General features: G+C 34.5%; 1 protein-coding gene across 4 annotated transcripts in view; it reads right to left on the bottom strand.

The window, feature by feature from the left end:
* Positions 1-13,462, bottom strand: part of ARL13B (ADP ribosylation factor like GTPase 13B) — a 68,983-nt gene that overhangs the window by 52,394 nt on the left and 3,127 nt on the right. For 3 of the 4 annotated variants that reach the window (XM_013046121.2, XM_004773022.3, XM_045088241.1), the window contains one exon: positions 1,906-1,976. The exons of the other annotated variant lie outside the window; for it this stretch is intronic. In XM_013046121.2, the coding sequence (XP_012901575.1) occupies positions 1,906-1,976 (71 nt within the window). The remainder of the gene's footprint in view (positions 1-1,905; positions 1,977-13,462) is intronic. 4 annotated transcript variants of the gene reach the window in all.

Below are 13,462 nucleotides of genomic sequence, written 5' to 3'. Positions count from 1 at the left end.
AATGAGACTATATAACAAAAATCCACCTTTAGAAAGATATACTCTGCTTTAAAGATAAGCAGATATTCTCTCTAATAAGGCAAGTGGGAGGGGTGGTTGGGTGGCTCAGATAGTTAGGCATCTGCCTTCAGCTTAGGTCATGATCCCATGGTTCTGGGATCAAGCCCCACATCTGGCTCCCTGCTTAGGTGGGGAGTCTGCTTCTCCTTCTCACTCTCCATTGTCCCCCACTGCTAGTGCTCTCTCGCTCTGTCAGATAAATAAATAAAATCTTAAAAAAAAAAAAAAAAGGACAAGTAAAAATAGCATAAACAAATACAAAGGCATGAAAAAGCTCCATTGGAAAACTTCATCTAGTTCTATATAACTGGAAGCTTAAAAAAAGAAAAAAAGGTAAGAAATCAGTCACAAGAGTAGGCTAAAGAATAAATAAACAAGATGAAGAACAAGCTCAAAGTTGAAGACAGCTTTGACTTTCTGTTCATGATATAACAACCTGAGTAATTTCTAAACTCAGAAAAAGAAACTGATAGAAACAGAGATGAAAATCAGAAGAGAATGATCCTAATGGAAAGAAGATGTTTAAGTACACACAACAAAGTAGACAGTCTGAGCCTTAGATTCTTCTCCCTCAATGTAAGACTGAAGAAATGGAAGAAGTAAAGATGCTTAGATGAGGAGTCACAGTCTGAAGGCCAAATCTGGCTCACGATCTACTTTTATATGGCTCTCAAGCAAAGATTGTGTTTTCTATTTTTAAGTAATTATGAAGATAAAAAAGATAGTATTTCATAATACATCAAATTTCAGTGTCCATAACAAAGCTTCATTGGAACATGGCCATGCTTATTTGTTTATATATTGGGTATGACTGCTTTCATACTATGTCATGGTTGTATAGCTGGGAAAAAGAATGCATGACCCTCAAAGTGTAAAATATTTACTATCTGGCTCTTTACAAAAGAAGTTTGCCACCCCTAGTTTAGATGATGACAATGAATGCTCTGTGAGGATATAACCTAGGAGACAGCATGAAGGGTACACACAAAAGGACTTCAAGAATCCAAAGACAAAAATATATAATTTACATCTCATGTTACATAGTAGAATATACGGTGACAAAACATTTTCCTCCAACAGCAAGTTTTGCAAAGTGTTAATTTTCTTTCATAAACTCCCATAAATAAAAGCCCCCCTGACTATTTGGTATCCATATCTTGTTTAAACATCCTTTTTCAGCAACAAATATATGTTAAGCTTTTTCCCAGTTCATACCCATAAGATGCTTGGCCACATCTTCTGGGTGTACAACAAACTTACCAGCACAGTTGCTTCTATATTGTAGTATACAGTATTAAATTAAGACTAACTAAATAAATAAAATGAATGAAATGTAATATAAATGACATAAAACCATCTGATAAGGAAAAGGCCATAATTTTATCATAACTATAAAAGTCACAAATCATATTAAAAAAAAATCAAGACATACAAAGAGAGTTGTGCTAGCTAATTATATTTCTACCTCCCTTTCTTTCTTTTTTTCCCTCCTTAGCCTTGTGACTAAATTCTGGCCAAGAGAATGTTAAGTAGAAGATGGATATCCTTCAAGGCAGGACATGTCCTTTTTTTGCTTTTTCCCTCTGGTGCTGAGAAGACAGATGTGATCCCATTTATCTGATCAAAGACCCCAAGGATCCTCTGAATCTCTGCACTTACTCAAATCTGAAACATATTAACAGGCTGGTATTCTTAAACTAGAGTCTATTCACCATACTAGCCACAAGCATACTAAGAATTTAAAGTAAGGGAGTATATATAATCTAAACCAAATGAATATGTAATAAAGCAATTTACATAAATAAATAATTCAGAATAGTTTAATAATACATATTTTCTGCTTACCTCCTTGGATTCCCTTTGCTGTTGCCGTTTTACCAGCATTATCAAGTCCCACCATCACAAGAGTCACCTTTCTTAAAATAATAAAAATTTAAAAATCACTTTCTGAATTAATTCAATATTGGAGAAAAATAAAAGTAAATTCATTCATTCAAGCAACATTTAAGGAGCATCTACCATGTATAACATAAACTGCTGGACCCCAAGCAGTTCAATAATGAACAAAATAGATTCCAAAGCAAAATTCTTGAGAAATACCTTTAAAGTGCCATCCTTTAGTTCTATCAGCAAAAAAGAAAAAACAGAAAAGAAAACTGTACAAGAGATTGGGCAACAGGTAGAGAAAGAACAGGAGAAGAGAAAGAACGAAGAGAGAATGATTCTAACACCAGTTATTTATCATCGCTAAAGATCCAATTTTCTAGTTAACTGAATTCTAAGAATTATCACAAATCTGTTTTTTCTTGTGAAATACATAAAAAAACAATTGTTCGGTTCTAGACACTACTGGTGTGCTCACCTCTGTTTTTAGATATCTAGCACCTCATCAAGTATAAATCTTAAATATACTTTAATAACATGATTATTAACTTAAGTGCTAACATATTTTGAAAGAGGGTTCCTACAATTATAAAACTTAAAATCTTTTTGATGATATAGCTAAACTTCACATAATCAGGGGGAAAAAAAAAGTCTAGTTCAATTTTACAGTTGAAGAAACATAAGACCAGAGTTGTAAGACAATGAGTCGCTTACAGAGTCAGAACTAGAACTTAAATCACTTAACACCTAGAAAGTTCTTAAACAGAGGATAGGTATAAAGGAACAAACCTATTAGAACAGTCCTACTATCTTGGCAATATAGTCCCCCACTAGAGCTCATTTCTGTTACAGGCTGAGCCATCATACATATAAGAGGTAAGACCATTCATTAAAACCACAGATTTGGGAATAGAGAGAGAAAGCCACAGCATAACATGGGTGTCATGTTAAAGCCATGGGGCCACATTCTTCTGGGTTTCTGCCAAGTCATTCTATACAAACAATCATCCCAAAAAGGGTTAAAAAACACACATACACACACATACACACACACACACACACACACACACAAAACTTAGATGTTAAGAAGGGGTCTTCTTTTTTCTCTCTAGCTCTGACTCTCTTGGATCTTGGATCTGTTTGTTTTTGTTTTATGCCAGATGTAGTCGAAGGATCCATATAACAAAAACAAAGGACAGAGCTGAAGGGGTAAGGCAGTCCAGTTATGGATCATACACTGAGGAAAAACAAACTTGGTCTTGCAAAAACCAAACTGGTCGTTTATTAAACAGTTACTGATCATCTTCTGTACACTAGACACCAGTGTTCTAGGTACTTAAGATATGCCTGTGTATTAAAGAAACTACTACAACAACAAAACAAACAAAAACAGATACAGAAATTCTTCCCTTACTAAACATACATGTTAACTGGCAGGAACTAATAAATATTTATTTATTAATATTATAATATTATAAATAATACATTAATAAATATAAGAACTAAGTACATTATAACTATGTTGGAAGGTGGTTACATACTATGAAAAAAGAATATACAGTAAAGCTGGCTAGAGGGAGGCAGCAATAGGGATGGAAGCTGGGTAGCAGTTTTATGTCTGGTGAGATGGGCAGGCCTCACTGAGAAGGTAAAATCGGAGCAAGGCCTTGAAGGAAGGAGCTAGTTGTGCAAATATCTGGGTCAAGAAAGAATATCTAGGGCAAAGGCACTAAGGTGAGGGCACGCAGGAATGTTCTACTATCAGCATGCACGCCAATGTGGTAAAACCAATGGAGCAGGGAAGAACAACAGGAGTCAGAAATACATCAGAGGCCAGATCATGGAAGGCCTCATAGGTAAGGGCTTTGGCTTTTGTGAATGAAGTTGATTTACTCTCCATATTAATTTTTTTTTCATCCAGGAGCCATAGTCTTAAAAGTTTTAACTGTCTCTACCCATCATGAGGAATAAATGGAAGTATATCTAAGCTTGAATCAGTGCAAAAATAAAGTAAGCCACAATTAGCAGCATCGCCATACCCCAACCCTAGTCAGCCAATGGAGGGTCAGTGGGAATGCCAAAGAGAACTATGACAGATTATGAATTTAAGGAGCTGAGATAGTATGTGAGTTCTGGATACTTCTACGCATGTAGAAATTACACCTGCTTTATCAACTGTGAAAAATATGCATTTACTTCTTAAGGAAGCAGTGCAATATTCTGGAGTATAACATTATTGTTTTGTTTGAAGAATTCACAACTACTAAATATCAAATAAGATTTAAGTACAAATTATGTGGTGCCGGGGTGGCTCAGCTGGTTAAGCATCTGCCTTTGGCTCAGGTCACCATCCTGGGGTCCTGGGATTGAGCCCTAAATCAGGGTTCCTGCTCCACAGGAAGCCTGCATCTCCCTCTCCCTCTGCTACACTTCTGCTTGTGGTCTCTCTCTCTCTCTAATAATTAAAATCTTAAAAAAAAAAAAAAGATTTAAGTGTAAAATAATCTCCTAAGCAAAATATAGTAAATGTCTATCCAAAAGAAATAGATAATGTAGCATTTATATAATATTTTAGGTAATTCAAATGACTAGATATACAATAAATTAGATTAAAATAATATTAAAAATAATTCAATTGCCGTTTGAAAATTTATAATGTATTTAAAGATCTACCATCCTTCAGACATGACCATGAACCAAAACAATTACTACTGGAGAACAAAATGCCCACATTATGCTTACTTGATTCCTTTATCCTATAAATATTTATTAAACACCTTGTATACAGCAGCAAACAAAACATCCACAATTCCTAACTCACTCGAGAGCAAGAAAACAGGTATTAGATAGGTATGTGTGATTACTGTTTTCATGGGAAAGCACAGGCAGCCACAGGAAGAGATGGCAGGCAACCATACCCACTCTATAAGTCAACGAAGACCAACTGCAACTAGGTTAGCAGTTCCCAGGAATATCACGGATGTGATGTTTTCTTATGCCTTATGAGCCAAAGTGAAAAATCTCAAATAGACTTTTTTAAGGAAATGGCCTCTCATTCTCTATTACACAGGTTGCATCTTCTGTTTTCTCTCCATTCTTGTCAAGATTCCAGCTAAAAGAATATTCTAAATAATTGCTATGACACATTTTGAACACATTTGCTCTTAAAGCTTGCTATCAAGGGTATTAGCTTTTTACCTTAAAAACTTCCTTTTTAATAGAATAACAGGTTCAAACAAAAAAGTCCTTCAAACATGAAAATAACACATTGAAAAATTGTAATTATGCTGAGAATGGCACAAAATAAGTCTCTCTGGATTTCTTTTTTACTTTGACAATCTTGAAAGTAGTTAATTTTTTAGACCATACACCATATACTTGAAAACATGACTTTAATTAAATATTTGAGGTAATTAAAGTCTTAATGAATAAACATAACATTAATAGTACAAATGAAAAATCACAGCATGAATTACTGCAATTTCTGATTAACAAAAATTAAATTTATACTTTCAGAACAGAATGGATTTAAAAGGGTAACATTCACCTAACACTCAAAATCTTATGCCCTTCAGAAAATGAAGACGTACACTCTAACACATGTTAAAATATACTTGTCATTATAGCTATTTAAAGTATGGTAAATTACCACTGATTGGGAACAGTTCGCTGTGCCTACGACAAAAGAAGGATGGAAGACACTCTGTATCTTTTTTTAACCTTATGATTACTGATCAAATAAATATATAACCCTTCAATTGAAAAAAAATATATATATAGTGTGCTTAGGTTTATAGTGTCTGGAAAAGTTGATACTAGCAATAAAAACAAGTCATTTGGTCAGACAATAGGCATTATGGACACAAAAATACCTGAGACTTGGTTTTCTATCTCACAGTACTCATCTTCTAATGAGAGTGACTAAAACATAAACAAATATTAGTACAAAATAAACAACAGATACAGAAATTCTTCCCTACTAAACTTAAATGATAGTGGCAGGAGACAATAATAATAAATAGAAGAACTAAAATTAGTACATTGTGACAGTATGACAGTTAAATATGCTCATCTATGTATACAAGATATTAGAGTAATAGAGAGCAAGAGGACTTTATCCAGCCTAGAGATACAGAAGGTCAGGGAAGCTCCTTACAGAAGGCAATGCCTCAGCTAAGCTGTTAAAGTAGAAAAGTTTGCCAAGCAAGGGTAAGGTTAAGATGCATGGTAGGATGAAGAGATTCCAGACTGGAAACACTGCCTGAGAAGATACTGCACCCAAGGAGGGGAGGAGAACTCGCAGGGTGTAGAGTCGCTAAAGCTAGGGGTTAAGAGTACACCTCAGTAGAGCAGCCTTAAACAAGAGGACACGTTTGTTAGACGCACACATAATCACCACACAACAGAACTACACTTTGAATCTAAAGTAAACTTGATATACTGCTACCTTAGGAACTAGTATCAACAAATATTTAATCATGTGACTTTCTCAGCAGTTGAAAGTGATCACTTCACTCTTATCACAGTTATCCCTCAGTCATTAATTATATATCAAACTAGAAAGGCTGAGATGGAAAGCACTTGGCAGTATTTTAAGATGTATAGTAAGTTTCCTCTAATAACAAGTAACAGGGATTGTGTGTGATCTGATAGATTGCCAAGAGCTCGGTATTAGACCTGCATTCAAGTCCGAGATTTGACACTTCCAAGCTATATGACCTGGGCTATGTTATTTAACATCTCAGAATTTTATCAGTAAAATGAGTTAATAATAACATCCATCCCACAGGGATGTGGTTAAATGAAATATGACAACACAAGTAAAGTGCTCAATGCCTGTGCCACAAAAATAAGTGCTCAACCAATGGCTATTCTTATTACAGCATAAAATTCAAAACAGGAAGTCCATGAGATGAGAACACAGAACAGGCAGGGACCAGATTACAGAAGAAAATGAATGGGTTCAATTTTATACATGTTGACCGTGCTCACTCATCTCACACTGAAGTCTGAAGCTGAAGAAGAGATCTGTCCTGGGTTTATGAGACATAGTAATTAATTAATTAAAACTATGAGAACAGATGAAAGATCTGAGGGAGAACATATGAAGGAGAAGAGCTAGGGGTGAGGGGAGCATGGAACCCTGAGAACCTTTGAAGAAACCCTTAAAACTGTAGTTAGAAAGAAATGAGGAGACCAAAGAAATGGCAGCATTGGGACTAGTATCCAGAAGGCTTAGAAGATAAGCAATACCAAATACTGCAAAGTTTTGTAAAATTAATTTTTTTTGGTAATTGCCCCAAATTAAGTAACTCAGTAGTAAATGCTCTCATCTTTTCCCAAACCCTGCAATATCCAATGCTTTGAATTCATATAGTGTGTCTTAATGGTTCAAAGCTACTTTACCCTATCATTTATATTCATATTATCCTTGTAAGTAGAGAAGGTACAAGTTACCCATCCCTACGTGCTCATAAAAAGTTAATCAAGAGCAGTTTCCATGGGAAGTTTAAATACAATGGTTTGTAAAAACAGTAATAATTATTATTATTTTAAAGGATAACTTAAAACATTTTGTTTAGCCTATAATTTACTGACTTATATATATGCACACAGATACACATCAGAAGCCAAGTAGTGTAGCTCATTTTCATCAGAGTATCATGACGTTTCCCTTACAGATTTAGGTCTATCACAATCGTAACTTAGTTCGTGGAACTAACAGAAAGTAGATTATGTAATACAGGTACACTAACATGAATAGCATGAATAGCATGCTGTTAATAAAACCTAACCATGATATTGATGAAAATCTAACTATGGCAGTTAAAATCCTGCTTAGAATCCTTAAACAAAATTAAGTCCAAATTCTGTAGCCTCCTCTTCTGCCCTCGTCAGCAGGCCTACTAATCAAGGTACTCCCCTCATCTTTTCTGTCCTTCCTGACGATTCTTTGCTACCACAGCAAACAGATATTAACTTTCTTATGCAACTTCTCATACAGTGTCCTCTACTGGAACTTGTCAATCAACTCTGTAGCCCCAGCATCAAATGTCCTGTGCACACACACATTAAGCATCTTTACTGAATGAAATAGCATAATATATTTTCTAACTCCCCCATTTGCTGAGTAAATATTAAGAAAAATTAAAATATATAATTTTCAGTTGATAAAGTACTACAATGGATTTAATTTATATAAATCTTCACATAAAAGTGACCGCTCAATCTTAGAGAATGTAATTAAAACTATCTATCTTCTGGGATGCCTGGGTGGCTCAGTTGGTTAAGTGTCTGCCTCCAGCTCAGGTCATGATCCCAGGATCTTGGATCAAGTCTCGCATCTAGCTTTTCACTCAGCAGGGAGCCTGCTTCTCCCTCTGCCTGCTGCTCCCCCTGCTTGTGTTCTCTCTCTCTGACAAATAAATAAAATCCTTTTAAAAAATTATCTTCTTATATCAAACTGGCTTAAGATTTCTGAAAACATTTACATGCTCAAGGTTTCAAGGTAATAATTAACAGTGAGAAAGATTTTTAAAAGTGAAAGAATTCTGAGTAAAAAAAAAAAAAAAAAATTAGGGGCCCCTGGGTGGCTCAGTGGGTTAAGCCTCTGCCTTCGGCTCAGGTCATGGTCTCAGGGTCCTGGGATTGAGCCCCACATTGGGCTCTCTGCTCAGCAGGGAGCCTGCTTCCTCTCTGCATGCCTCTCTGCCTGCTTGTGATCTCCTCTCTGTCAAATAAATAAATAAAAATCTTTAAAAAAAAATTAAAAGTAGGGATTAAGAAGGTCAAAAGCTTGTTTTATACATTTGATCTGAGTCTCTTTTTATATAATAGATATACAATTTGATATATCAGAAATCTAAACAATATAATACCAGAGTTTTGAACTTAAAAAGAATTTGAATTATTAATTTTTATTGAGTGACATTATTGCAATCATTTGAACATCTACAATTCTAAACGTCCTAACTTGTCAACTAAGGAGACAATGCTTCAAATGAGATAACTACATAAAAACTATTTCTAACTTCAAAAATACATTGCAAGTCAAAAATAAACTATTTTCGAGAGCCTGGGTGGCTTAGTCATTAAGCGTCTGCCGTCAGCTCAGGTCATGATCCCAGAGGCCTGGGATAGAGTCCCACAACAGTCTTCTCACTCAGCAGGGTGACTGCTTCTTCCTCTCCCACTCCCCCCTCCTCCACCCCGCTTGTGTTCCCTCTCTCGCTGTGTTTCAGTCTCTGGCAAAAAAATAAATAAAATCTTAAAATAAAACAAAACAAAAAAACCATTTGGGGGGCACCTAGGCGGTTCAGTCAGTCAGGTGCTGCCTTTGTCTCAGGTCACGATCCCAGGGTCCTGGGATTGAGCCCTACATCCAGGTCCCTACTCAGAGGAGAGTCAGCTTTTCACTCTTCCATTCTCTCTGCCCCTCTCCTTGGGCCCATGTTCTCTCTCTGTCTCAAACAAATAAAATAAAATCTTAAAAAAAAAAACAAAACTATTTCACCAAAACACTAAAAAAACCTAAACACATCAAATGAGTATTACTGAAAATATTTAGAACTACATAAAACAAGTACTAAATTTAAAAAGTAGCATAAACACATGTCGGAAAAATGACTTGGGAACACCATTTAATGATAAATGTGTGTGAGAGAGAAAAAAAACCTACCACAAAAAAAATTGGTATAATAAAAAGTTTACCACCCAAAAATTATGCTGTGATTTTAGTGTACAAATGCACTATTTTCTGACATTTTAGTTCAGATTGTGGAGCCCAGGATAATATTACATCAAAATCACTATCTAAATTTATGGACCATTAATAAATAGAAAGGGGACCAAACTTGGGGTCATATGCTAGTTCTAGTTCATTAATAAATAGAAAGGGGACCAAACTTGGGGTCATATGCTAGTTCTGAAGTCGTAAGTCAAAATCTTCATGTCAATTTGTTCAATTCTAAAATATTAAGGCATAGAATCAGAATGTCTCTAGGTCCCTTTTTATCCTAAAATACTAAACTTCTTACTGAGAATACACAAGAAGCCCTAGGGGTTTAAAAAGAAATGTAAAACATTCCAGTTCTGCATACAGCAATCAGATAATCCTTTCTAATCTGTGTGTACAGCTTAATTAACAAATTAAAAACTCAGCAATTTCTATAAACAGTATAGGATTTACGGTTATATTTATTAAAAACAAAATGATGCCTATTAAGGTACTAAATGTTTCCCCATTGAAAAAATTCATAGCAAAGATGACATGCCCTATCTATCACAGTTTGCTTTTACCAGACACCACAGTGATGTACAAAAAGCATTAACCCACAGTGCTTAAGTAACGTCTCAGTCTCTTTACAGCTGACAACAGTGAACAGCAATATACCAATAAATCTGAAGTAAAGTATTGATAAGCTGAGTTATGACATCAGAAAACACAGATGGACAAGAAACTACTCCCAGCTAGTGGTTACCTCTAGGGAGGGATGGTGGGAGATGAATAGGGTGCAAGGAGCTTCAAAGATTTGTTATCTATTTCTTTAGAAAATGAAATGTGATAACTAAAGGTTAATACTTGTAAAATCTGGGTAGTAGGCACATGAGTACTTACTATATTTTTCTTTTTAAATAACGGAAAATATTTTTATTTTTCATTGCAGTATTACGTTATTCTTGTTGCCAATTTTTTTTCTCATTTAACTTGATATTAATTTTTTGCTTCTCTTAGGTGGGCCATTTCTGAATTCACGACCTTGGAAAGCTTAGGAAGCACAAAATTTCTTCAAGATCCCAGTAAAATTACACCCCTTACAAAATCCTGTCTTTTATTCTGGCTAAAAATCTTAGAAATCATCTTTCAACTCTTGCATGTTCTATCATATTTTATATGTACTATACTATCAACTATATGCTACCTGGCATACATAATAGGAGTTCAGAGTATATAGATAATAATATGCAAGGGTGAGGACCTACTTACAAGGTACTGAATATACTAAGCATCATGGCTTGGGTTCTACATCCAGGACAAATGCTGTTCCCTATACACAGAATAAATGTTAATAGCTTTAAATGTTAAAATTAAAATATTAAAGTACTAGGTAAAAGTATAGGTGAATATAATCTTGGAGACATATAATGGAATATAATCTAATTATTACACTAAAAGAATGGTGTCTTTGAATAAATAATTATTAAATGTTTATGCTTCAAACACCATAAAAAATTTACAAATATAACAAATGGAAGAAAAATATCGGTAATATATACTACAGAGAAATGGTTACTACTATATACATTTAAAATCTCAGAAAATTCAATAAGAAAATGCACCTGCCCCAATAGGAAAACAGCAAAGGAAATCATAGGGAAATTCCCCAAAGAAGAAATATGAAAATCCAAGGAAAAAATAATTTTACTAGGAATCAAAAAATAGGAACTAAATGCAGACAGTATTTCCCCCTATAAAAAGTTTTTCCCCCCTGAAGAAAACAAGTGGTGACTCTCACTTTTTTGAGGGGAAAAGGCATTCTTATACACTTCTGGTAGTAGTAATAATGGTTGATTTGTTTTTTGAAAGCCTTTCTGAAGAGCAATTTGGCAATATATAACAAATACCTTAAACTTTTTCATTTGATCTCATCATCATTTGATCTTAAATTCCACTTCCAAAATATTTATAGGAGGGTGCACAGCCAAGCATTGTTCACAATAGTGAAAAATTTTTAATTTTCTAATTATTTAATAACAGGAATGATTAAACATACTTTGGTGAATCTATACAACACACTACTCTAGTTCATGAAAAACATGTAATGAAGCAAAAAGATGTTAAAGCAAAAATAAAAAGAAGCTTCAAATTAGCTGTCTATTATCTCTTGTTTAAAATTTTACACAGATAGAAACCATCAACAAAAACAAAAAGGCAAGCTACTGAATGAGAGAAGATATTTGCAAAACATAGATCCAATAAAGGACTAATGTCCCAAATGTATAAAACTTAGGATAATATATAAATTGACACAACTCAAAAAAATAACCGGATTAAAAAGTGGGCAGAGGACCCAAACAAAAGTTTTTCAAAACAGAACAGAGATGGTCAACAGGCACACGAAAAGATGCTAAGTGTCACTAATCATGAGGGAAATGCAAATCAAAACTCTTAAGATACCACCTCACACTGGTCAGATTGGTATTATCAAAAAGACAAAAAATAACAAGTGTTGGTGCAGATGAAGAGAAAAGGGAAATCCTGTACACTGTGGAGGGGAACTTAAATTTTCCACTACGGAAAACATATGGAGTATGGAGGTTCCTCAAAAAATTAAAAATAGAACTACCATACAATCCAGCAATTCACTTCTGGGTATCTAAAGGAAGAAAACAAAGATAGCAATTTGAAGAGGTACATGCACCCCTATGTTTACTGTAGAATTATTTACAATAGCCAAGATATGGAAGCAACCTAAATGTCCATCAATAGATGAATAAAGATGTGGTGTATAGATACACAATGGAATATTATTTGGCCACCAAAAAAAATAAAAAAGAATGAAATCCTGCCATGTACAACAACATGGATGGCCTAGAGGTATGATGTTAAGTGAAATAAGTCAGGGGAAGACAAACACCATATGCTTTCATTTATTCGTGGAATTGAAAAAACAAACACAAATCAAACAGAAAGAAACTTAGAGACAGGAAACAAACTGTTGGTTACCATAGAGGGAGAGATGAAATAAGTGAAGAGGATTAAGAGGTACATACTTCCAGTTACAAAACAAATAAGTCATGGGGATGTTATATACAGTATAGGAAATATAGTCAATAATATTTTAATAATTTAATATAGTATCAGATGGTTAACTTGACTTACAATGGAGATCTTTTGGTAATGCATAAAAATAGCGAATAAAAAGAGAATTTACAGTTATATAAGAGATTCTACACCAAAATATAAATCTTTGGGGGTGAGACAGCAGGTTACTAATACATGCCACTTTTGCTTAACTGTGTTTTCAATGTTCTACATAAACATTCATCACCTTTAAATAACAATAAACATGCATTACTTTTAAATATTTTTAAATAACAATAGCTTCTGTCCACAAGCTATTCTTCAGGACTCTATGAATAAACATCTCATTACAGTACATGCGTAAGAAGAGACAAATACAAGATGCTAAGCAATTACAACGAAAAAGTAAAGAATCTAGATGGAATTCAAAGAAAGGGTCCTGAAAGAGAAGCTCCCAACTGACATGTGAGGAATGATTAGGAACAGCCAACCAAAAAAAAGAAGAGCATTTGGTGAGGAATGGAGGGACTAGAGAACTTAAATATGGCAAATCTGGCATGAGGAATTTGGACAGGAGGAAAAAGGAAAAAACATCACTGACAACAGTGTAGAGAATTAATTAGAGGGGAACAGTGGGAAGTCTGTCAAAGAAATGTGGGACAGAAATTTTATCTAAAACAGAGCAGTGCATATGGAAAGGCTAAAAGAGTGTAA

Source organism: Mustela putorius, unplaced genomic scaffold (genome assembly GCF_011764305.1).
Source record: "Mustela putorius furo isolate JIRA1106 unplaced genomic scaffold, ASM1176430v1.1 tig00003834_pilon_pilon_pilon, whole genome shotgun sequence".
NCBI classification, from domain to species: domain Eukaryota; kingdom Metazoa; phylum Chordata; class Mammalia; order Carnivora; family Mustelidae; genus Mustela; species Mustela putorius.
Note: the sequence above shows the minus strand (reverse complement) of the source record. Positions and strands in the feature narration are given on the sequence as shown.